Genomic DNA, 27,861 nt, shown 5'->3' with positions numbered 1-27,861 from the left:
CATCATCATCATCATCAATGGCGCTACAACTCTTAGTGAGTCTTTGCCGCGTTTACTATTGCCTTCCATGTTTGTCGTTCCTGTGTCAGTAATTCCCATTGTCGCACTCCCATTTTTTCTAGATCTTCTTTGACTGCATCTTTCCACCTTTTTCGAGGTCGCCCTACAGACCTTCTTCCGTCTGGCCTTTCCCAGAACACATTGTTTATAAGGCGATTGTTGTTAATGCGTATCACATGCCCTGCCCATCTGAGTCTATTGGCCTATTGTATATCTGACTAGATTTTCTTCTCCGAATAGAGATTCTAGCTCGTTATTGTATCTGCCCCTCCATTCGTTTGTCACGCTGTCTCTGCAAGGGCCATATATCATTCGAAGAATTTTACGTTTTATTACAATCAATTGTGGTTTATTCCCATATAAAATAATATTTAAATTAAACATGCGACAAGAAAACAGTTTCAGTATCACTAACAAAATATTTTTTACAATACGAAAAAAAAAGAAAAAATGTTGAAATTTACATTTCTTATTACACATCTTGCAAATATAAGTGTTAACGAAAAAATAATTCTTATAGATTCCTGAAATATAACGGAAATAGCACTTTTTATATCGCAAAAATCGCATTTTTGCAACAAACAGAATAACTCTTTACGAATTCATATTTTATGGCAATTTGTATTTTGCAAACTGCGCCTTAGAAAAGATTTGTGGCTGTTATGTTGAACCTAGATTTTTCAGCCAGGAAATCCTTCGCCTTCCTGGTCCTCGCTTCCCTTCTACTTTTCCTTGTAGAATTAAATGCAGCAACCCATATCTTTCGCTGTTCCTCATGATGTGAGGAACTCTTTTTCTTTGCATTCTTAATACAACGTCCTGGTTATAAAGTGGTCGGTATAGGATATCTTCAGGATCTTGAAGCCGGAATTCGAATTAACTGAGAATGTATCAATAACATCAAACACACGTATGACATGGTGGTAATAATAGTAATCTGCTGGGGAGATCCTTTCGGATTGTTCCGGCGCCAATTGCATCTTTAACCCTTTTAATAGGGATATATGCACCAGAAGACTGCAAACCTGACAGCGATAAAGAAGAATTCTATGATGAACTACAAACATTAGTGGAAAGAGAAGTGAAGCAAAATGAATTATTTATATTATTATGAGATTTCAATGCCAGAATAGGAGACGAAGTAATACCAAGAATAAAACAAAGGTTTAATGAAAGAGTTATCAATGAAAACGGAAAGAGAATGGTGGAATTCTGCACATCAAACGAACTAAGGATAACCAACACATTTTTTGATCATAAAATTCAACACAAATACACGTTTGAAAATACAAGAGGACATAGATCAATGATAGATTATGTGGTCACAAACAGAAATATTCACCATAAACAGATAGTGGATGTGAGAAGTTTGATGTCACCCAATGTGGGAAGCGATCACTATTTGGTACTTGGTAAAATTAGATTCAATGAAAGATGGAAAGAGAAGCTTAAACAAACCAATTCAGAGGAAATAATGAAAATAGAAAATTTAAGAGATGACTCCATAAAATCATTATATAAAAAAAGGCTAGAACAGAAAATACAAATGGAGAATACCGAAAATGAAAGCAATGTAGAGACTAGCTGGAGAAAACTTAAGAAAAATATTCTGGATGCTGCCCGAGAAGCACTTGGAACGAAAATAATAAACAAAAAGTGGTCAACGAAAACACCATGATTTAGACTAGAGGTTAAACAAAAATGTCACCAACAAACGAAAGCTTTCCTAAAATATAAGTCAGAAAAAACGAATGAATCATATGAAGAATATAAAAGAATAAGAACTGAAACTCATCAAATGGTAAGAAAAACAAAAACAGATTACTGGAAAGATTCACAAAAGGACTAGAGATGGATTTCTATGGACAACAGAAACAAGTATGGCGCTTCATAAGACAACAAAGAAGCGAAATGATAGAAATAGTTGAATTAGAACACATAGAAGAGGATACATGGGTGGCCTTCCTGACAGAAATGTTTTAAAAAACAAAACGAAGAACCTTTACCAGAAACGCCAAATATAATAACTGAGGAAAAGACCGAAATCTTCCAAAACGATGTGAAAGAAGGAATAAACAAATTAAAAAATAGAAAGTCACCAGGAGAAGATCAAATACCAAATGAACTATTAAAATATGGAGGTGATCACCTTGTACAAAAACTGCAACTTCTTATTAATAAAATAATCACCACGAACAGAATACCAGATGAATGGAGGAGAGCGATCATGGTGATGTTCTTCAAAAAAGGAGATAAGAAAGACCCCAATAATTATCGAACAATAAATCTATTAAATACAACACTCAAATTGACAACAAGAATAATAGGGACAAAAATAAACGAACGAATATCTCTGCAAGAGGAACAACAAGGATTTCGGACAGGAAGATCATGCACGGATGCAGTTTTTGTAATAAGACAAATAAAAGAAAAGTCGCTGGAATACAACAAACCAGCATATATGTGTTTGATAGATTTGAAGAAAGCGTTTGATAGAGTGAGAATTCGGGACGCGATACATTTATTATATGAAAAAGGAATATCACTGGATTTAGTAAAAACCATTGAGAATATATATAAAGATAACGTAGCTATAGTAAGATGTAAAGGAAAACTATCGCAACCTATCAAATATGAAACAGGCATTAGACAAGGAGATTCGCTGAGCCCATTAATATTTAATTTGATAATGGATGAAATCATAAAGAAAGTTAAAAAAAGAAGAGGATATAGAATGGGAGAAAAGGAAATAAGGATAATATGCTATGCCGACGACGCCATAATAACAGCCGAAAATGAAGATGATCTACAAAGATTAATTAAAGAATTCGAAGATACGGCGCTCATATACAACATGGAGATCTCAACAGAGAAAACTAAAGCGATAGTGATATCAGCCGAACCGAGACGATGTAAACTAGTCGTAAAACAAAATAATAGAACAAGTGATGGAAACTGAATACTTGGGAATAAAACTGTCAAGCTACGGAAAAGTGGAAGAAGAAGTACAAAAACAAGTGAACATGGCAAACAGAACAGCAGGATGTCTCAACAACACAATCTGGAGAAAGAAATACCTCACAACGGAAACGAAAACCAGGATATATAAATCAACAATAAGACCGATAATGACGTACACAGCGGAAACAAGAGCAGATACGGCGAAAACACAAAGACTACTGGAAACAACAGAAATGAAAGTCTTACGAAAAATAACAAACCAAACTCTAAGAGATAGAGTAAGAAGTGAGGAAATACGAGTGAGATGTGGTATAGAGGAAATAAACGCGTGGACCAAAAGAAGAAAAGTGGAATGGAATCAACACATCGAAAGAATGACAGAAAATAGAATAGTACGAATAGCAAGAGACAAATCGCCAAATGGAAGAAGATCATTGGGACGACCGAGGAAAAGATGGTCAGACAACGTCAATTGAGGCTAAAAACCGAAGTAAAACAGGCATTTTGCCTATTTATAAAGTAGGCAGAAGAAGAAGAAGAACCCTGTTTCAAGTAGTTAGTGTCGATGCACACTAGCCCAGCGGAACCGACGGCTTTAGGTACCCTTCGAAGCACGGTGAATGGCTCGTATCATTTTTAGAAATGAAAATGTCGTTGTTGGTGCCGAGATTCGAAGCCAGTATGTTGCCGCTGAGCTGCGGCCGACACAGAGGTATTAATGACAGTTATGAAGCCCTCCAGGAGTTAATAAATAGAATCACAGAAGTGAGTCAGAGATATAGACTTTCACTGAGCATTAAGAAAACTAAATGTATGATGATCTCTAAGAAGGAACAGCAAATTGAAAGAATCAGTGTGAATAGTCAACCAACCAATAGAAAGAGTAAAAAGGTACACCTACCTTGGTACGAACGTCAATGAAAATTGGGACCATTCCCTAGAAATAAAATGTAGGATAAAGAAAGCAAGATCTGCATTTCAAAAAATGGCTAAGCTATTCAGATGCCACGATTTATCAGTACCCATAAAAATCAGGTTACTACGAACTCTCACAGACGTTACCTGCAAGAAAATTGAAGCTTTCGAAATGTGGCTTTATCGTAGAATCCTGAAGATATCCTACATCGACTACGTTACTAAGCAGGACGTTTTATTAAGAATGCAAAAAGGAAAAGAGTTGATAACCACGATAAAAACAGCCAACATCGAATACCTCGGTCACATCATGAGGAACAGCGAAAGATATGGGTTGCTGCAATCAATTCTTCAAGGAAAAGTAGAAGGAAAACGAGGACCAAGAAGGCGAAGGATTTCCTGGCTAAAAAATCTACGTCTGTGGTTCAACACAACAACCACAAATATTTTCAGAGCAGCAGTTTGCAAAATACAGATTGCCATGATGGTCACCATCGGATAGGCACTACAAGAAGAAGAAGAAGCATAAATTAAAAAAATGTCTGTGGTGTCGTGTATGACATTACAATACAACTAATGACCTAAAAAATATCGATATCATTCTAGGATTAAAACTTTATTTGACTGGGCTATTTAAGCATTTGCATACCGTAATGCAGCCTGTTAAGTGCACATTTGGGATAGTGCATTGAACTACTTTGTAGACTATTTCTGGTATTTTATGAGTATCTATTTCGTGGCCCGATTTCTATTGCCGGATTCATCTCTATTATTATAACACTTTTTGAATAAAACTCAGAACTTTGTGCTTCACAAAAGCTTTGGCGTTGTACAATATACACCCAATTATTCATTAGAAAATTGAGGCAACGATGTTATCATTTTGTTTTGTCTACTGTCTAAATTGTTCCGGAGGCTTTGGCAGAAACTCATATAGTATTTATTAAGTTTTGTGGCATATAATACATCAGACTGATTTTCTACTAAATAGTTAATTTTGACTTCAGTCCGTTACAAAATTAAATAATTTATTATTTAATGTTACATATGCTTTATGAGACGATAATCTAATAAACGATATTTACAAAGTTTGTAAGAGTAAAAAACCGTAATGTTTTGAGTTTATTTAATATTTTATATCTAGAAATAGAGGAAAAATACAGAAATAAACAACACATGTAGTTCATATCTATATATAACATGGAACCATACCAAGAATGATGAAAAGAAGGCACTGACCGAATGATCCGAAGAGCAAAATAAATATCTAGAATTTGATGCCAAAGACAGAGGAACATTTAAATCAGCTGTATAGTGAAAAGAATATAACCCAGATCTTTAAAGTTATATCCACATGTTGCTAGTATTGGTATATTTGATCTTAAGATCCTTTAATGTAGTTGATTATGTGTCTATTTTGGGTTTTTAGATCTTTTTAAGGTCGGTACACATATACGAGCCAAACGGTATGCATACGGTATGCGAACGCTATATTCGTTAATGTGTACGGCAGAAAAAACCGCTTGCGTACTGTTTCATCGTGACTCGTCGCGAACCAAATTGTTGCGGTTTATTCCACGACTTCAAAGGAAGCTCGTCTTTCAGTTTGGACGGCGCTTACTAGACGCAGCGAACATTTTTATTGTCTCATCAAATCGACATTGTGTGAATGACGTGTTCCTTTCTAGAGAGGCGTGAGAAAACAGTCAACTGATTATTGTACATATTTTTATTTTTGTTAAACAAGCAAAAACAGAAACATAAATCAGTACCCAAATTATAAATAAAATGAATCATTTCGCACATGTGTGTTCGTTGTTGGTTTGTCGCTTTACATGGATCGAGATAAGTATGCGATCAGTACGATGTAGAATATTTTTCAAGGATCTGTACGCGTACGGTACGTATACCGTTTGGCTCGCATATGTGTACCCACCTTTAGGTTTCACTCTCATTCCCAATACGACGGGATTGTATCAAAAGTTTGTAGGTCTGTAAGTCGCATCCGGAGTAGGCTAAAGGCGGGTACACATATGCGAGGAGAACTGTTCGCGAACCGTTTGTGAACGCTATATTCGTTAATTTGTACGACGGGACGAACCGCTTGCGAGCTGTTCGTTCGTTGCTCGTCAGGAACCACAGCCTGTCGGTTTTTGGGACGAACACAAAGAATGTTCTCAGTTAAATTTGGACGGTGTACGAGACTATAAATTGTTTCTGCTAAGTGTGCGATGAGATCATTCGGTTAAACAAAATTGCTGAACGAGCGCGGCTTATTCAAAAGTAACGAGAGAAATTAATAACAGATAATGTAAACAAAATACCGAAATGTTTAGAATAACGAAGTAAATTACTTCTCGGTTTGTTATTAGATACTTAGGGTATTGGATAGCCTGAATATAAACATATTTTCAACGAACTCTTCGCGAACAGCTCACGAGCAGTTCGCAAACTGTTCGGCTCGCATATGTGTACCCATCTTTAGGCATTAACGATGTTATTTATATATCTTGCGTATGAAAGGCAGAATTTACAGAACAGTCATCAGACCAATAATGACATACGCGGCAGAAACACGACTTGATACAGAGAGGACAAAAAGGATGTTAGAAACAGCACAGATGAAAACACTTAGAAAAATTGATGGTAAAACACTAAGGGACAAAGCTAGAAGTACAGATATACGACGTAGATGCAAGATGGGGAACATCAAGAACTGGGTAAGAAATAGAAGAGTAGAATGGAACGATCATATAAGCTGAATGACAACAAATAGAGTGGTAAAGACGGCAGGAGACTGTTTCCCAAAAAGAAGAAGAAGCGTTGACTATAATATAGTTTTATAACAATATGTTCTTTATCTTGAGGAAACCTCGATGTACGAGCTCCTTCCCATATCAGTTGGCCCACTTATGGAATTTGCAGTTTAAGTCGATTACGATAAACAAATTATACTCTGCCTTTTTTTATCCCATATTTATTATTATTAATTATTCTGGCATTTTTATTAATATTTATTAAAAACATTACCCTTATGGTTTTCTATTTATTTTCAACAATAAAAAACAATTCACTAAACCCTGGCTATGCATTCACGTTATGTCAACATATGTTGATTTTTTCAAAATTGCGTTAAATCCAAATCCCTATGGAAAATGACATCAAAACAATAATATTGTCAGTTAATGGCAAATGTATTTTGTAGTATTGTAAAGGTTTTTGCCGTTTGTGGATTATACAATGGGTCGAGGTAAAGTTATCGATGAAAAAATTTGTTCAATCATTATTAGATTTTTTATGTTGCAATTGCCACGCTATAGTGCAAGAAATATAGTCAGAAGATACAAAACTACAGGTTCGGTCGTCACAAAACCTAGAAATGTACGAAAAAGTAAAATAACCGAAGCAGATCGAAGTTTATTAAGACGCATTATAGTGAGAAGTCGACGAGCAAATTATATGGAGTCAAGCGTTTTATGGAGTGACGTTATTGGAAGACACGTGTCTAGATCAACATGTCACCGAGAGGCCCACAGATTAGGATTTGATACTTACAAAGTAAGTTTTATAGTTGAAAAAATTAGTACGAATTGTTTTTAATAAATTTCATTTTATTTTATGCTAAGGAAATGCCACTTTTAACATTACAACAACAAAAAATAGACAAAGATGGTCAAAAGAGCATAAAGATTGGACTCGCAATGGAATTCAATACAATAGAATGGAGTGATAAGTTCAGATTTGAAGTGTGTGTTGGAGACAGTAGGAGTCGAGTTATTCGCAGAAAAAATGAAGCTTTCCATCCCGACTGTCTGAAGAAAAAAGTCAAATTTCCTGCATCTGTCATGATCTGAGGCAGCATGTCGTCTAAAGGTGTGGTAAAGTTGCATTTTATCGATGGGATTGTAAACACAGACAAATATTTTTGTGTCGGTGCAGGCGCAGGTTGTCATACCTCAAAAAAGAGTTTAAAATGGATTGAAGACCATGGCATACCACTTCTGGAATGGGTTTCTAACAGTCCCGACTTGTACCCGATGCAGACTTTGTGGCGCAAAATGAAAAAAGCTTTGATAAAACATCCTGCCAGGTCCGTCAACGAATTGAAGGAAAAATTGCAAGAAATATGGGATTCGTTTACATTAGAATTTAGTCAGAACTTGGTAAAAACTATACCTCGAAGAATTGTGGATGTTATTAAAAATAAAGGGGATGCAACTCAGTGGTAATTGTTATTATTAATATTACAGATTGTTAATATTACATATTCTATGTAATATTATATATAATTATGTTTAATCAATAGTTTTCATTAGGTTATAAAATATTTTCTATAATTAGGAAATTCAAAAATGTTGTTCAATGCATTAAAACTTCTAAAATTTACGCTGCGCTTTTATTTTTGTTCCCTAAAATTTAATTTTCTTATCAATCTAACGTTGGGCCAACTGATATGGGAAGGGGCTGGTATATAGTCGTCGTTTAGTGAGTTTAAACCAGCAGCAATTTTCATTACATTCGCTCATAAAGACTTTTGTGTCGTAATTTTTTATATCTTTCTTAGCTCTGTCAATGTGAGGTAAAATTCTTCGAGCTGCCTCAGTTCTATTCGTATGTGGCCCCCATACACTTGTACTAGGTCTATTTGACCCGTTTAGTTTGGGCAGCATTACTCATCATTTTATTGGTAGAAGACTAGAATTCCAACATGATTTTGAGCTGTCTCTTTAACGACTTGAACATTTAATACAAACATATTTTAATGTTATTTGTACTACTTTTATTTTCATGTCAAGTTTGTAATTTTATTTATTAATTGTAATTCATTGTCATGGCACTTGGGTCATACGTTAAATGTACAGATTGTAAGAGCAGTTTTTAAAAATACATTTTTATTTGAAATTGCAAATTTAAAATGCATCAATTAAGTATTCATCTAATCAGAACAAAATTGTTTTTCTCGGTTTGATTGTAATTTAGATTTATCGATTTCGATTCAAATTCGAATTTGATTAAGCCTTATTTAATTAAATAATGTTACATTGGAACTAAAATGTCACAATTCAACAGCCGTTGCAAACAACTCATGACATGTGTTTTGCGTTTAATGAAACCAAATTCGTTTCATGAAACCGAAGTTTTGGATTCTAATTTACTATAATTGTTCCATTTTTCCCTTTGTACTTTATGAACGTGCATATTGATAATATAGGCAAAACGATAACAAAATTTCATAATTATTTTACAATCGATTACGATATTAATTAATGAGAAAAAACTTACTGTCGATCAAGTCTCTTGTTGACGGTTTAGGAATTGAAGCAGCTGAAAACAAAAAGAGTAATTAATATTCATCAAGGTTCATAAAAAATGTTATAAAAAAATATACATAAACACAATAAAACAGGTCTGAAAGTCTGATTATCCACAGTTTATACATAGTCAGTCCATATTGTGAGGCCGCTTCTGTAGAAAAAATGTTTTTGATTCGGTTTCTTTGCGGATTCTTATTCTTATTAAAAAATGTTCCCTTTTGAATTTTTGGTCAGAAATTATTTAAACAAATTCCAAAAATCACTTCAAGGTTTGAAAACATATGTAAATTGTTATTTTTGAAGTTGCCAAATGTGTAAATTGAAGTTTCAAGATTGTGAAGAGCAATCGGAGCTTATTTCAATGTAGACTGTAGTTTTTTAGTTGTTAATTATGCGCTACCATCCGATTTAAGCATCTATATGATGCGTCTCTGTGGCACTTAAACAAATATTATACGTACTTATTATACGTAAATATTATACGTACGCGAAAAAATCCCAACAAATATTGACATTATAGTTAATAGAGAAAAAAGTGAACAATTTTCAAAATTATTTAAGTTAAAAAAAGTTAGATTGCAAAGCTATTATGCAAAAACTATTTGATCAATTTTATTGAAATTGATTTCAATCAAATTTATGGAAATTGATCAAATTTTATTGTGTGATGATTGAACATATTAAAGAGATTTCTTTCACGAAGTATGAAGGGCCTACGTATAATATAAGTATGAGAAATAAAATTACAAAAAAGCTCTTTTTAACTAGTTTTTTATGGTTTTTAGTATTTTTTCATGCATCAAAAGTCATGCACTCCGAAGACACCGTGACAATAATAAACGATAAAGTTATAGAAAAAGTTGAAGAATATATATACTTAGGACAAAAAATAATACTAAATAGGGAAATTCAAACTGAAGAAATAAAAAGAAGAAGAAAGTTAGCTTGGGCAGCATTCGGTAAACTAAACTATATACTCAGAAATCAACAAATTCAATTACATCTTAGATCTAAAGTTTTTGATGCATGCATTATTCCGATATTAACTTATGCGGCACAAACATGGACAATCACAAAAAAGAATATGAATATACTTAGTCACTCAACACGCGATGGAAAGAGCAATGCTAGGTATATCACTTAAGGACAAGAAAACAAACACATGGATAAGACAGAAAACCAAAGTCACCGATGTGGTGCAAAAATCATTAAAGTTGAAATGGGAATACGCTGGACATGTAGCTAGGAGCGATCTAAACAAATGGCACAGATCAATTTTAACCTGGAGACCATACCAACACAAAAGACCCAGAGGCAGACCTCCTATGAGATGGACAGATGATCTGAAAAGGACTGCCGGGAAAAATGGGCTACAAGTAGCGTACAATAAAAAACAATGGAAAGGAAGACTTGAAGAGGCTTATGTTCAGATGTGGACGTGAATGGCTACGAAGAAGAATAAGAAGAAGTATTTTTTCAGATAGCCGGTCAGATAGCCAAGCGGGCTGGGCGGCCGGCTTCTCATTGGCTTCACTGCGAGTGGTTCAGTGGACGTGAGTTCGGTCCCCAGCTCGGTATACAGAAAAACAAAAAGTCTAACGCAGCAGTTTAAAATTCTAGATGAATCTGCGGCTTAGACTAGAATATGCTGGTGTCTGATCGGCCTATGGTGGAGCAGTACGGACAGGTAATACATGAAGTTGCTTGGAACGAGGTGCCCCAAGCAGACATCGATCATCTCATTTTGTCAATGCCTAAACGTATAAAGGAGTGTATTAAACTACGGGGTCGCCAAACACATTATTATTATTTTTTTAATTAGGTACTTGTTAATAAAAATTCCTGACGACGTTATCCTTTCATTCTTGATGTAAATCTACCACGTTGGCAAAAAATTATTCATTCAATTTATAAAAAAAAAGTTCAAGAAATTATTCCTTCTGGGTGTAACACTTCTGATGTCACTGAGTATATTTTAAATGTTTTGGGTGAATTAAAAACAATCCAAACTGACTAAAAATTACAAATAAACTAAAATTAAATACCCAGAAATGAATTTTTCTTTTGGGTTTATTTATCTTTTGAAAAAAAACTTCAATTAAAGAAAGGATAGCGAGGTAAAAACTTATCACATACATTTTTAGACAAAACTTACAAAGAAATACTTTTAATCCAAATAAACAACCCTACACAAAGTGTTGCAGTTTGTATGGCCATCAGTATATTATAATATATTTATTATTTTATGATTGAATGTTGCACACGTCATAAATCGTAAAATATACACAAAAGAAATGGTTGAAATACAACATAATACACGTTTATAGTTCAATTAGTGTCTGGTTTATTGGGCACAATGCCAAAGCTGGAGATTAAGTCATTCTATATTTACCGCTATCCAAAAAAACTGGTATTATATAGTTAGCAAACGAAAGCATTCTATTGTTTAGTGGTTAAAAAATAAACAACAGGAAATAAACTTCTAAATACAACTTAAAAAATGTATGTTCTTTAAAATAAAGTGTTGCGATACGCAACATATTCTGAATTATACATAATTTATATTAATAAATAAGCATAATATCATCAATAGGAAGACTATATGGGAAGATACTGCGAGAAAAGATAGAGCAAGGGATAAAACGCAAAATCGGAGAGGATCAGGCAGGCTTCACGGCAGGAAGATCATGCAGAGACTACATATACACACTGGAACAACTGTTGGAAAAGGAAAAAGTAAAAAAAAGAGATATACATTTAGCATTTGTGAACCTGAGAAAGGCGTATGACTATGTACCAAGGTCAGAACTATGGGAGGCAATGTACAAATCTGTACAAAGAAAGTAAAGTGCTCATTAAAATGGGAAGAAGAATCATAGGAGACTTCACCACAACAAAAGGGCTACTGCAGGGTTGCTCCACATCTCCAACCCTATTCAAAATATACTTGACTATACAAAATAAAGCCTTGACTACATGGAAAAGAAAATGCGAAGGCATGGGAGTAGCGGTACGAAACGAATACCTATATACGTTAACCTTTGCAGGCGATCAAGTAGTGATTGCAGAAGAGTCTACCAAGGCTGGCCTAGATATTTACCTCGCGAAAAAAAAGTACCTATCTACAAGTGAAGAAGACATAGAAGATCTACAGATTGACGACAACGTAACAATCAAAGAAAAGGATACATTCAAATACTTGAGGTTTATAATCACGAAAAAGGCAACAACAGAGGAAGAAATTAAGCAAAGATTAGAACAAACAAGAACAGCAATCCGACAACTTAACTCAGTATAGAGGGATAGACACCTAAATATGAAGACAAAAACACAGATTTATAAAACATTAGTACCAAGTATTATGACATATGGGGCTGAAAATTGGAGATAAACAAGAAAAACAGCAATAAGATACTAGCAACAGAGATGGAATGCCCGCGAAGATGCCACAGAGTAACAAGAATGGATAGGAGAAGTAATGACGAAATAAAGTAAAGAACATCAATAGAAACAGACATACTAACATATATAGAACAAAAAAGACTAAAGTGGTATGGACATGTAAGAAGAACTAGCGACAGCAGATGGATAAAGAGAATAACCGAATGGAGCCCCATAGGAAGGAGGAAAAGAGGACGACTCCGATTATCCTGGAGGAACAAAGTAGACGACGCCATGAGTAATAGAGGCCTAAACGATGGGGATTGGGACATCAGAGAGATGGAAACGGTTGAGCGAGGGAATGCAGTGAATACTGTAGAATTCCTGAATATATATTATATTAATAACATAATTTAAGGACAATGAAATCAATCCTTACCTCTCTCTCTAAGCACAATGAAAATTTTTCCAAACAATTTTTATGTTCTTTTAGCTACTGTTAAGCTAATCATAAATTCATAATCGGGAAAGCCCTTTCATGGTAAATTAAAGTATTACTCAATTATGGAGGCCAAAATTCTTTCTTAAATTGTGGATTCTTTCATAAATCAAAATCTACACACAAAACAAAACAACAACAAAAAAACACAGTAAAAAATTTAATTTAGAAAGTCTAAAAACAAGAGTTTAAAAAAATTTTCAAGCAAAAAAAAAAGGAAAAACGACGGAATGGATGACTTTTTTTAATCATTTAGAATATATTTTTGATTGACCTTGCGTTGAAAAACTTAAGTTCTTTCATAAATACTTTTAATTCACATGAAAGCACCACAAAGTGTTTTTAATTATTGGTCCAGTTTTTTTATCGTTCTCCGAAATTCTTCTTTTTCTTGATGTGCCTATCCGTTAGGAATGTTGGCGATCATCATGGCAATATTTATCTTATCTGCAGCAGCGCGGAAAAGCTGCACAGATGTTATATTGAAACAGATTCTGAGTTTCTTTAACCAAGATGTTCTTCTTCTCACTGGACCTCGTTTTCCAAATATTTTTCCTTGCATGATGGCTTAAAGGAGAGCATATCTGGATTCATTTCGCATAATATGTCCGAAGAACTGTAACTTTCGAGATTTTATGGTGTTCAGTACCTGTCGGTTCTTATTCATTCTTCTGAGGACATCCTCATTCGGTTCTTATTCATTCTTCTGAGGAACTCCTCATTTGTGACTCGGTAAGTCCACGTGATCTTAAGCATTCTCCGATATAGCCACATCTCAAATGCTTCCAGTTTTCTGCACATATCTTCGTTCAAGGTCCACGATTCAACACCATTCTCCGAAATTAACCGACATATTTTCTTAGCAATGCATTTGATCCTTCATCATAACTAATTGATGTCATCAGTTTGATTTTTGTAAGATCTTCTGTGTCCACCAGCTCTAGGATTTCTTCTGTCATCCGTGTATTTTTTATATTGTCTTGTAGTTCTTCTGTTTGTATGGTTGTGATTGTTGTTTTGAAAGTGCTCCAAATACGTCTCTATCTAGTAGTGTCTAATAGTGTCTCTTCTGATTCAGTGGATGTTTCACTGAATTTTTCTTGTGATTGTACTTCTGGATGTATAAGTTTCTCGAGGCTAGGTTTTATTTTCTCTTGGTGTTTAATTTTCTTCAGTGAGAAATGAGATTTTACCGTGTGATCGAAACTATATCAACCCCGGCATATTTTTTAAACTCAACTGATTCAATTTCCAAAGTGCAGTGCAGGGCTAAAGATCAGTTGGAAAATGCCATAACTCGTGACTGAAAGACCTGAGGAGATGGTTTGACCGCTCATCCACAGAAATCTTTCGTGCAGCAGTTTCCAAAGCTACAATTGCCATTCGGATCGCCACCCTTCGAAAGGAGACGGAACAATAAGAAGAAGATTCCATTTTTATAACGTTATGGTTTCTTATTAAATTGTTTTGATTATATCTAGGTGCGTTCCAAGTATATACTATTCTTTCTGGTAGTTGAAGCCAAATGTTTGAAATCATTAGGTTTTCTTCTTGGTAAAATTGAACTAGTGTTTCTCCTCTATCATTCCATTGGCCTCTATCAATGTTTATGCCATTTTTCTTTGTTATTTTCATTACCGAAAAAAAAAACAAAAAAAAACAGGGCCAAATGAAAAGTCCTTCAGGTATTGGCGGAGAGCTTTTATATAGCAAGTCTATCAAAGTTACGAGGACTTGTATAATAGTTGATGAAAAATGTACTGACGATTTCCAAGAAAAAAAAACTGGTTCTTGTTCTGCTCACTTATCACTTTAGAAAAATGAATGGGGAAGGAAAACCAGAACTCAAAAAGAAAGAACTATATTATGACTTAAACATTATGGTCTTGGACTTGAAGCAGAAGACATTTCTCTATAATCTACCTCCAAATATCACAATAATTCCTCGGACCAGTCGCTCTCAACCATAGTCCGGAGCAGATACAATGATATTTTAACCACATCTTCTTCTTTTGGTGCCTATTCGTTTCGAATATTGGCAATCACTCTGGCTATAATTATTTTATTAACTGATGCTTTAAATAGATTAGTTGTTGTTGTGGAGAACAATTTCCTCAGGTTTTTTAACCATGATATTCTTCTTCTCCCAATTCCTCGCTTTCCGAATACTTTGCCTTGAAGGATTATTTTCAGTAATCTGTATTTAGTGCCGTTTCTCATTATGTGTCCGAGATATTCTAACTTTGTCCTTTTAATCGTCTACATCACTTCCCTTTCTTTCACCATTCTTCGTAGTAGTCTCGTTGGTTATCTTGTCCGTCCATGATATCCTTAGAATTCTTCTGTATAGCCACATCTCGAAGGCTTCAAGTTTTTTCTCCATCGCTTCAATGAGTGTCCAGGATTCAACTCCGTAGTATAATATCGAGAAGATATAACATCGTAGGAGCCTTACTTTGATCTCCAGATTAAGGTTGTGTCTTTTAAACAGTTTGGCGATGTTATTGCATGCACTCCTAGCCTTCTCTATTCTACATTTTACTTCTTGTGAATGATCCCATTGTTCGTGTACTATTGTTCCAAGATAGGTAAACTGTTGTACTCGGCCCACTGGTGTATTCTTGATAAGCAGTTGGACGTCTCTAAATTTATTTTTGCTAATGACCATACATTTAGTTTTTGATATGTTTACTTGTAGTCCAAATCTTTCACTTACTTGATGTACTTTGTTTATTAGTTGCTGTAAACTGTTTAAAACTGTCTGCAAAAATAACGGTGTCATCTGCATAGCAGATGTTGTTTAGGCGTTCTCCATTTAAAAGGATTCTATGTTGGCAATTTTCCAAGGCTTCACTAAATATTTGTGAACTCTGAATATAGGTTGAATATTATAGGTGAAAGTATACATCCTTGTCTAACGCCTCGCAGAATCTGGATCGCTTCCGTCGGTTCATCTCCAAAATTTGTTTTTATTGTGGCTGATTGGTTCCAGTATAAATTTTGTATTATACGCCGGTCTTTATCATCTATTTGGGCTTTTGTTAGAACATCCATTATTTTTCGGTGTTGAACTGTGTCAAATGCTTTTTGGTAGTCCACAAAGCAGGTGTAGATATCGCAAGTCATATCTCTGCATCTTAAGAATAATACATGTAGACTAAACAGTGCATCTCTCGTACCTACGCCTTTCATGAATCCAAACTGTGTGTCTTGTATTCTCTCTTCGTATAGCTTGTATATTCTGCGATGTATAATTTTAAGAAAAATATTTAGTGTATGGCTCATTAGACTTATTAGCCTATATTCTCCGCTCTTTTTCACTCACTGTTTCTTTGGTAACGTAATAAATTCTGAAACAAGCCAATCTTTTGGAATATTGCCTATCTCATAGATATTATTGAAGATATTACATAGTATTCTTAAAGATTCATCATCATGAAGTTTAATAAATTCAGACTGTACTCCGTCTGGTCCTGGAGCTCTCCCTTCTTTTAGTGATATTATGGCTGCTCTTATTTCTGCCACTAGTATAGGTGGTCCTGTTTCCGTAGGTATTGGAGACTGGTTCTCCTTCTCATCAAAAAATAAATTTCGTATGTAATTTTTCAAGGTATTATCAATACTCCCTTTGTCCACGATTACCTCTCCGTTGTCATTAACAAGTTTACTTACTCTTCCGTTTTTACATTTGCCTGTAATTTCTCTTATCTTTTTATGCACGTTTTAAGTCGTCGTATTTCGATTTCTTGGCATTTTTTCTCCAGTTCTTTCTGTTTGGCTTCTCCGATCTTTCTCTGTATATTATCTCGTTGTAATGTTTTATACATAAAGTTATTGTTCTTGTTTTTCCTTCTTTTTTTCACCAGCTGCAGAATTTCTGTCGTCCATGACGACAGAAATTCTGCAGCTTACCTTCTTCGTTCTTCATAAAATTGTCTTTAATGTCGTCTATCGTTTTATTAAGGGATTATATCTTCCCTTCTGTGCTTTCCGTTGTATTATCGATTTCTTTGAAGTTTCTTTTTATTGTTTTGCTGACTGTTTCTTTTACTTCACTACAGTTCAGTTTTCTCATGTCATGTTTTTTTACAGTTTTTCCGCGTGTTTTCTTTAACTTGGTTCGATACACTCCCACTAAAGGATTGTGGTCAGATTGAACCAAGTGAATTGAACTAGATATATAGTCTATTTGGTTTCTTATAATAACGTCTTCTCCGTTGTCTCTAGGTGATTTCCACGTATACAGGCGTCTAGATGGTAGTTTGTAAAATGTGTTTAGCACGATTAAGTCATGTTCAACTGCAAAGATACTGATTGACCACATACAATCAATTATAAAAAGTGAACTCAAGGGTCGCTGTAGAGGCGGTTTTCATGGCTTCTGGGACGCCAACCGCAACGGTAAATTATCAAAGTTTCGTTCACACTGATTTTTAGAGACCGACCGAATGTGATTTTTTTGGCCGAAGCCGATGCCGAAGTTCGGCCTGTAAGATACCTTCGGCCGAAGCCGAAGGTGACTAATAATATACTTATTATATGTTAAAAATTTGCATTATATTTTTATTACCTGATAGCGGTAAACAAAAATATGAAATTATGAGATAAAAAAGTCAAACATTTATACATTATTTGGTAATAGAAGCGATAATAAAAATAAATAACATTAAAAAACATTCATAGTCAATGGTCGATGTTTTGCCATTTAGGTATCTAGTCAAAACACCAGTAATCGTGAGTTTTAACAAATAAAATAAAATTATTATTATCAGAATTTTACTACGTGAGAAATATTCAAATGATGATCTTTGAGACATCTTGGCCTATTGTTAAAATTTATATCCTACCTTCTACCTGACCTGAAAGTTTGTAAAACGTTTTAGTTAAGGGTATAAAATATGGTGTAAATATTATTTAAATTATCAAAGACTCGCCGAAGCATATTGTTCAGAGATTAATTCATTTCTATAGTATAGTAGTATAGTATACTGACAGAGCATTTCATTATTCCACCTTCGGCTTTGTTTTGGCTGAAGCCGAATTTTGGCCGAAGGTTTAAATATTGGCCGAAGGTGGCCGAAGCCGATTAATCGGTCGGTCTCTACTGATTTTCCTTTATCAATATCAATAATTAGGACGTCTCCTCCCTATCTCGTTGTTAATGTAACAAATTTCACTTTCTATTCTTTAAGAGATTCTAATCCCGGATTTATTAATTATTTCTTTAGTTTTGTGTGAGAAACTTGAAGTATCAACATCTCTACACTGTTTGCTTTGGGGTATAACGTATTTATAATAACGGTCGAATTAGTATAGATACCTTTAGATTAATAGCCTATCAAGTTTTTTTTTGTTTTAGTTATTGCACAAACGGAATATGAGAATTCCAGCTTGATTTGAATTTCACTGCATTATATTTATTACGTTTACATACTGCAATTTATTGTTGACAGTAAAACTAGCCCGTTCCGAAAATGAACTCACTGGACACACAAAATTATCGTCGCAATTAAGCAAATTGGTTAATTTATCGAATCGTGGTATTGATAACGGCTTTATTTTCGATTGGGTCCATGGCATGTAAACAACTAAACTATTTGTAAATTATTAGGCCGTTATGAGGCCGATTCATTCATCTGATAGCATAATATTGCTGATATATCTGTTCAATTACGAGTAATTACAATTGATTGACATTAACAATCTGTAAAAGTCTTTATCTTATTATGATGAGCAGATTGTGATGAGATCTTCTAGTAAATTGTAAGGTCATTGTTTACTTTTATACGTTTGTATTGTTTTTCATCTCAAACGATTGTCTGTAAAAGTAGTTTCAACCTTTTTCTTTACGTGAGAATTTTATGAAATGTGTTTATTCAACGAGTTTATCGTATGTTCGTATTCAAAATAAGATGTGTACTAAATGTAAAACAATATATATTTACCCTAAACCCTATTTAACACCAATCAATTGATAGGTGTGTATTATGCATTGGTTTATTCATATATGGCCTATAATGTTGTCTTATGGGGAAACTCTTCTAGAGTTTTTATAACTCAAAAGAGAATTCTTAGATTGATATTCAATATTGATAATAGAAATCATGTCGTAAATATTTTATTGAACACAGACTGTTGACTTTTCATGCTTTATATATTTATAAGTGTATTATTTACGTCAAAACTAAATTTCAAAATTTTACCCTCAACTCTGACTTTCATAATTACCCGACAAGACACGGGAGGTTGATAAGCGTGTGTAAACACTCCACAACTCTCTTTGAAACTAGCCCTGATTTTGCAGGATCTAAATTTTACAATTGTTAAAAAATAATATTCAAAAATTCAAAAATAAATTAAAAGCATGCTTGATCCAATTATGCGTTTACAACCTAAATGATTATTGTGACTTAATAAAAGACTACAGTGAATGAGGACCGACGGGTTCAGAGACGCTCTATATCGCATACCTTTTTTTATATTAATCTATATTTTATTGATTTTGTTTTATGTAATTGTCCTGTATAACTTGTTGATCATGCTTTATGTACTATATGACTTGTCCTATATCACAATGTGATCTGATGGGATTAATAAAGAATATTCTATTCTATTCTATAAAATATATAACATAGGCGAGTGATTGGCAAACTTATTAGCCTAAGAGCCAAATACACACATTCCAGCAATTTAAAAAAAAATGGGAGCCAAAGCAGCTTCTTTAATAAACTTTTATTACACTAAACAAGTAGTAAACTAAACAAAACTAAATTTCTTCTTCCTCTTTATAAGCAATTCTGCTTGTTCATTGGCAGATTAATACCTCTATTGAAGGTTGTCACTACATCTTTTGCGCGGTCGTCCGATACTTCTTCTGCCGATTGGTGACTTATCTCTTGCTATTTTGACGACACAGGTCTCCTCCATTCTGCTTATATGGTTATTCCATTCTTTTTTCTATTTTGTGTCCATTCATTTATACACTGTACGTTACACTTTCTTCTAATGTCTTCACTTCTCTTTCGATCTCTCGGCGTATTTCCTGTAATTCTTCCAGTACTCGCATCTCTACCTTTGCCTTTGCGTTGTGGCTGTCTTGGGTCTTGTTTCTGAGGCATATTCAGTCATTATTAGTCTTACAGTGGCTTTATAAATTCTTCATTTCATCGCAGTGTTAATGTGTCTATTTCGCCATATAGTTTTATTAAGACATCCTGCCAGTCTATTTGCTTTTTGTATTTGATCTCTTACTTCTTTGTCCACGTCTCTATAGCTAGACAGTGTAATTACAAGGGTTTTTTATTTCCATTACTTGTTCAATACTCATGCCATCAATTTCTATTTTACATCTGGTTGGTTCTTTGCTGACTACTATTGTTTCAGTTTTCTGAGATGAGATTGTCATATTAAATTCTTTTGCTCTTATGTTAAATATGTGGACCAGTCTTTGCAGACTATCTTCATCTTGGGCTCTCAATATTGCGTCGTCTGCGTAACAGAGTATTTTGTATTCTTTGTTTCGCAGTCTGTATCCTCTTCCTTTGTTAACGGTTTTGATGATTTTATCCATGATGAAATTGAAGAGCATGGGACTCAATGAATCCCCTTGTCTTATTCCGCTGCCTATTTCTATAGGTTCTGTAAGTTGTCCATCTATTCTGACTTCCATTTTGTTGTTTCGGATGTTTTCGATAGTTTTTATAATATTTAGGGGAACTTCTTTATTATACAGAAGATGGATTACATATTTGAGTCTTACTCTGTCAAACGCTTTCTTTAGGTCAATCAGACACAGAAATAATTCATCAAAGAAATATCCTTCTTCTAACGTTTCTTTTATTGTTATTTTTATTTTTACATTTGAAGTAATTTAAATTTTTTTTATCGTATTGCTGTAACGAACGTGCTTAAGACAATTTAATCTTGACATTCATTACATACTCCAATGTCATTTTTTATTTGTGAAATCTTTTAATTTCTGTAAGTGTTTTTTAAATGTAACGTTAAAATTGTTTTACAGTGTACTCCTGATGAAGCTATCAAATAAATAGCGAAATATTGAGTTTCTTAGAAAAAAACAAAGATTTTTATTAGAGACCACTATACCTGATAATTCCTACGTGTTTATATATATATATATATATATATATATATATATATATATATATATATATATATATATATATATATATATATATTAAATAATGAACACAAACAAGAGAAACTAACAGTTAGTTATTGTATCATACGTCTTGAAGCAGGGCGTCGCACAAAGTCCCACATCGCAATCAGGACAGTAGTACCTTAATTCGCACCTTAACTTTTTCCGGATACATCCTTCGCCTTACTGCACACAACACACTCCGTTCGGCTCGCGGAGATAAGAATACGGCCGAGGCCAGAAAGCCCTGCCTGTCGTAAGAGGCGACTAATGGGTAGGAATCGAGAGGTGGAGAGCCGTCGCTTGAGGTGTCGGGTCTGTAGAAATGCACTCGGGGCGTTTAGGCGTCACGGTCACCGGTCTACACTCCAAGTATCCGAGACGAGACTCTCGTGGGACCACTCTACTCTCATTCCATAAGAACCAGGTGAGGATGAACGAGCTGAGCCCGTATGCACCTCTTTTGGCCCACACCACCATCAGGGGCGCCGGTATCTCGGCACGTACCCACCTTGGAGATTTAAGAGTGGTAGAGGAGAGATCCTCGACGGCGACCTGTCTACGTGCGAGGTGGAATTCCTCTACCTGCGTCACCTTTCTGCCCCCGAGGGGACTAACGGATGGGTGTGCGTAATCGCAACACAGGTACTACGTGGAGGGTGGAGCCCCGCGATGCTCTATGCATCGCGCCACCCTCATTTTGGTGTCGGACTCGTAGGGGCAGTGGAGTCGCTTATGGTCGTATGCCTCTCAGGCCAGGAAGACCAGGGTTCAGCCAATTTTATAATTGGAGGGTCACGAATTCAGCTATGCACACAACACACACTCTAGTTGGATGAGCTTTTTGATCAGTTGCATTATCAAACCCATTCGAAACTCTAGATGCGTTCCTAGCTGTCCGCTTTTTTTGTGCAGCACAAAAGCATTCCACTCAGCATGTTCTAGAAGGTGGAAGAATATTTTTTTGTAATTTCTCTTTCCACGATTCCTGGTTACAGTCTAATCAGCAAGATGTTGGTCGACTCTGTCGACCAACATCTTGCTGTATTGCATGTATTGTTGTAGTCTTGAACAATCCTAGGTTTTTTATCTCACTTCCTCGCCTTTCTCGGTAACCATTTCAGCATTATGCAGCATTGACAGCACACAAACCTCCCGTTTATCCTTTCACTTCACTACTATTGCTTTTTCTTTTTGAAACGTGATAACTTCATTTTTCTTAAGTTTGTTCTTCATTTCTGGTTGTACACCCTTTCTTTACATTCTACTAGTACCGTACGTATCTGTGCGAACTGCTAATAAAAGGTCAGTTAGTTCAGGGGATGTATAAAAGTTGTCTTTGGTCAAACAGTGACCTTTCAGCAGTAGAGGTTTCATTAGCGTCATAACAATACGTGTTGACACTGGAAGATCTTTATATTGTTCGTCAAACTTTGTATCCTTTCCCGTATAAATTATGTTACGCCTAATATATCTGAAGGAAGATTCACACAGCATGTAGTTCTTTATACCAAATCGTGCCCTTTTGTTTGGAATGTATTGAATACATCCGAGTCTGTCTTTGTAGAGAAGTACGCTCTCGTCAATTGTTATATCCCTTTCCAAATCATACAAAGATTTGTACTTAGCATTTAGGTATTCATAAACTTTCCAGATCTTATACAGTTTCAGACTTAAGTAAGTATCTTTGTCGAGAGATTAATTATTGGAGAAATGCAAGTATTGCTTTATTTTGAGGAACCTTTTATATTTCATAATCTTACGGAAAAAAAGGCGTTTCAATGATTGCTCTTTTGGACAAATAAAGCCAGTGCACTGGTTTTCTTACCACTCTGCAGTAATATAATTGCAAAAAATAATCGCATTTCATCCCTATCCGTTGGTGTCCATTTCTCCTCTTTTATAACTCTGCGAAAGCCTGATCGCCTTTTCTGATCAGCAAAACGATTTGTTTCTTGAACAATTTTGTTCACTAGTCTATAGTCGAAGAACACATTGAAAAACTCAACATTATTTTCAACAACCTGTATATCGAAATGACACTCCGATTTTCCAGTAAAAGGAAACCTCGGTGAAGCCGGGACTGACCGGTCTACATCCACTCTAACCTATTGCCGGACTGCTTGAAGTAAACCGGTTGCACTGCCATCATCTTCATTAGAATTTGAGTCCGTTAACATTTCACGTTCACCGTCTTACTTTCTGGTGTCCTAGATACATCTTGTAACTTGTAACAACTACTCCGTCTAAATTCGTTCAAATTCCGAAATCCTAACTCGAAAAAACGAAATAAATCGTTTAAATTCCCACTAAATAGCTCAAAACGAGATATCTCGGGTTGATTATTTTAGATACAAGTGCAAGACGAATGAATTATCTCGGACTAGTTACTTAAGGGGTTAAAATTAATGTTTTAAGATGGTGTTTATCAATAGAAGAATTATTTTCTTGGCGATGCTTCAACAGGCTCGAAAAGTGAAACAACGTTTCCCTTTCAAAACCCTGAGCAAAAATGGATAATTTGTTTTCGAATGATATTACTTCTTCTAGCATAGAAAAAATTAAGTTTCCTTTCCCTTGTAGTTTACGATTAAGCTGATTTGGATGAGACGTAACGACACCACTGATCGTCTATTAGTACTGGATAGTGAACGACCTTCTCAAGGAGAAATGCTTTAATTTTCGGAAAAAGGACGCGAAACGTTTTAAAACGTTCCCTCTTTATAAGTAATGTACCTTGTCATGAAGCAGATAATATCTCCATTTCCAATAAAAATTCTTTGAATTGTCGAAAACATACGAACAATTTCAGCCGGGAGCTCGTAAGTATATGGTTTGTGTGTTTACGAAAACTTGGAAAACTACGCAAATATCTGTACTCGAAATAGATTGACGGAGGAACAGTTCAATTCACTGTTAACAATAACTACGTCCCAATTTGAACCAACTTGTGATGAATTATTAATAAAACTCAAGATTTTTCCAATTAATTTGGGACATGCTCCTAACAAGCTTTTTTCAATGATTTATTACTCTGTAATCTATCAACGATTGCGTGAACGTAAGTTTTCGCCAGGAAATATATGTATTAAAGAATATAATGATCCGGCTTTCAGATCGAAAAAAGTTATAAAATACATTTTGAAAATTGAAAATTGGCAAACAATTCATTGCATGGTAAACAATATTTAAACGCCACAAGGAAATAACTTCAGAACAATATTATTTAGCAGTGCTTGTAACAGTAAAACTTTCCGACTTTACATCGCAATACGTACCAGAAACTCCGGTTCCATAATTGCGCATTTTGCGAGACAAAATTTTGCGGTAAACCAAAGAGTTTAATATCTCTTTCAAGTTTAATCACACTCCCTTGCCGTTCTCTTCAAATTCCATCACACAGATTCGTTGTCTTGAGTCACATTTACACACTTTAACGTCCCTGAACGCAACTTAATCCTGGAATAGCTGCAGATTGCTCCCCCAACACACTATACTAACGACGTGGGTCTAATGAGGACAGACCTCGATATGAAAGTTTCTACCAATATGGCTAGGGATACGTTCAGTTATAGAGGTAATTTCAAACATACAAGGAACTTGTAAAAAATAATAACAGTGTATTATTTTATAATGAAGAAAACAAAGGCGTATATATTTTAATCTTTGACTTTAAAACCAATCTCTTAACATCCGCTTCATCGATTTACATTATAATCATATTATCAGTATATTATAAATATTAAATTAAATGAACGTCCCGACAATAACTTAATGGAATAGTAGTTTTTTGTGAAAATGTCACGTCATAATAATTTTTCAAATGCGGAAATTGGATATGGTTTGTGTTTATGCACAAGCAAATTATACAGGGCGTGCTGCTGCTCAAAAATATCTACAATTATATCCTAACAGACGACAACCCCATTAAAGGACTTTTAAAAATATTTACGACCGGTTAGCAGAATTTTGCAGGTGGTCAATTCCGCCCAAAGCGAGATCTAGGACATCAAAAATAATTACAGTGAATCGGCAAGATGATGTGTTAGTAAGAATTGCTAATGAACCTCAGTTAAGTACCAGACGTTTATCAGCAATAACTGGAATAAGTCATTTTTCAGTTTTCAGAATATTAAAAAAGAAGACTTCATACTATTTTACTCCAGTGCAGAACTTGCTATCCACAGATCTTCCTTGCTACCTACAGTTAACTCCTTCGTGCTCACTTCACTCATCACTAGACTTCGGCAAATATGCATATTGCATATTTTGCATATTGTGCATATTTTATGCAAATATTTCATATTTTGGCATATTTGTATAAAAGTTTGCATAAAGTGCAAGTTCAGATTTTTATACTGTATTTGAAAATTTTTAAACATACCAATTTATTTCAATTCTTGTATAAAATTTTGTAGTCATTTTAATCAAGAAATGATCTAAGTATCTACAGGTACAAAACATTTACAATTTCAAAGAAGATCAATTTAAGTAGCCCTCAACATTCTTAGAAAGTCTCGGTCACTGAGGCATTCAGTTATTGGATAATCGCTAAGGGTTCGCTCATTTGCATTTTATGATCTAATCCCCAAATCTATCTACAATTTATTGTATCTTAACAGCAGGTAAACGGCTAATAGTTTTGTTCCTAATTTAGAGATTTTCCAAAATCTCCCAGTTTATTGAATTAGGTACCTAAACATTTCTAATTTGATGCTCAGATTTGTAAATCATTTTTGTTTTGATATTCAAAGCGTAAACACTCGTTGTGCGTAACAAAAAGGAAGATTGTGATTTTATAATGCCTAAAACAACCAGTGCTTCAACTTGGATTAAACCTTATAAAGAGCTGTCTATGGATATGGGAAAAATCTACTGTTCAGTCTGTGGCAAAATTGTAAGTATCTAATATTTTCTATTAAATATCTAATATTTCATACATACAGGGTGTTTCCAAATGACACTTACAACGTTTGACTGTAGATACTTCTCGAAAAATTGAACAAAACGATATATTTAATGAGGGGTCAAACTTATTTACTTTTCGAGATACAGGGTGTTAAAATTAAAAAAAATTAAATTCTTTTAGTTAATAACAACAATAACTTTAAAACCAATAAACGTATTTACTTGAAATTTAGTACTCGTAGGTTGTTTTTAAATGAAAAATAGCTTCCTTTAGTGAGAAAAAATTGTCCATGGTACAATACAATGGTGTGTATTTAGAAAAATTTTTCACCTTTACTTTTTTTTATGAAGTCAGCTATTCTAAAACACAATTATTTTTATTGTAATTGAATTAACAAAAAAAAACTTTTGTTGAATTTTAAAATAAGTTATATGATGTACTAATGGTTAGTAACAAAAACTAAATCTGTAGACGAAACCACTGATTCCTCAGGAAAGTATATTGCTCATTTATTGATTGGTGTTCTTAAAGAAGATACCTTACCAAAATCTCATCTTATTTCATGCCAGCAACTTGAGAAAACAAATGCTTTAACAATTTCGCGTTTTATACAAGAAACATTAGCAACTTTTTTTCTTCCGACAACTATTCCTTCTAATAAATTACTGCTTATTTTATCGGATGCTGCTCCTTATATGGTGAAAGCAGGACAAAATTTAAAAATATTTTTCCCAGATTTAATACATGTTACTTGTGTAGCGCATGGATTAAACAGAGTTGCAGAGGAAATACGAAAAAAGTTTCCTCTTGTAAATACCATGATATCCAGTGTCAAAAAAGTATTTCTTAAATCTCCTATAAGAATTCAACTTTATAAAGAAATGCTACCTAACATTCCTCTTCCACCACAACCTATTTTAACGCGATGGGAACATGGTTAGAAGCAGCTAATTTGTATGCAGATCATTTTGTTAAAATAAAGAACATAATTGATACGTTAACAGATGAAAGTTCCCAATCTCTTTTGGATTCTAAACAAACTTTTCAGAGTAACTTGCTTCAACAAGAACTTTCATTTATAAAATCAAATTTTAGTTTTGTTCAAAAAACAATTACTCAGTTAGAATCACCAAAACTGCCATTGTTCGAAAGTACAGCATTAATAAAAGAATTTGCGTCATGTTGTCGGAACGTTAGAGGTAATATTGGAAAAGATATTTTAAAAAAATTTGAAGCTACTATGGAAAAAAATAAAGGTTACCATATTCTTTCTGAAGTAGTCAGTGTTCTAGCTGGAAATATTTCGGAAACAATTAATTTAGAACCAAATGTTTTGGTTAGTTTGAAAAATGCTCCCGTTACATCAGTTGATGTTGAACGAAGTTTTTCCATATATAAATATATGTACTCAGACAGAAGCCACAAGTTTTTGTTAGAAAATTTTGAACACCACTTGGTCATTTATTGTTACCATAATTCTAAATAAGTTTATTCATACTTAAAAATGATGTAGTTACTTAAAATAAATGTAAATCTTAATGAATAGTAGGAAATATTTAGTTATGTACACTTTTTTTTTAAATAAAATTGTTACTATTTTACGATTTTTTTATTTATTTGTATGCATATTTTGTAAAATATTTGCATATTTTCGGGTAAA

The 27,861-nt window shown here is 34.2% G+C and overlaps 1 protein-coding gene across 2 annotated transcripts in view; it reads right to left on the bottom strand.

The window, feature by feature from the left end:
- Positions 1–27,861, bottom strand: part of LOC140434311 (transmembrane protein 65) — a 97,492-nt gene that overhangs the window by 8,999 nt on the left and 60,632 nt on the right. For both annotated transcript variants that reach the window (XM_072522473.1, XM_072522474.1), the window contains one exon: positions 9,220–9,261. In XM_072522473.1, the coding sequence (XP_072378574.1) occupies positions 9,220–9,261 (42 nt within the window). The remainder of the gene's footprint in view (positions 1–9,219; positions 9,262–27,861) is intronic.

This window comes from Diabrotica undecimpunctata, chromosome 2, assembly GCF_040954645.1.
Source record: "Diabrotica undecimpunctata isolate CICGRU chromosome 2, icDiaUnde3, whole genome shotgun sequence".
NCBI classification, from domain to species: domain Eukaryota; kingdom Metazoa; phylum Arthropoda; class Insecta; order Coleoptera; family Chrysomelidae; genus Diabrotica; species Diabrotica undecimpunctata.
The sequence above is the reverse complement of the archived record's forward strand: the minus strand, read 5'-3'. Positions and strand labels throughout refer to the sequence as shown.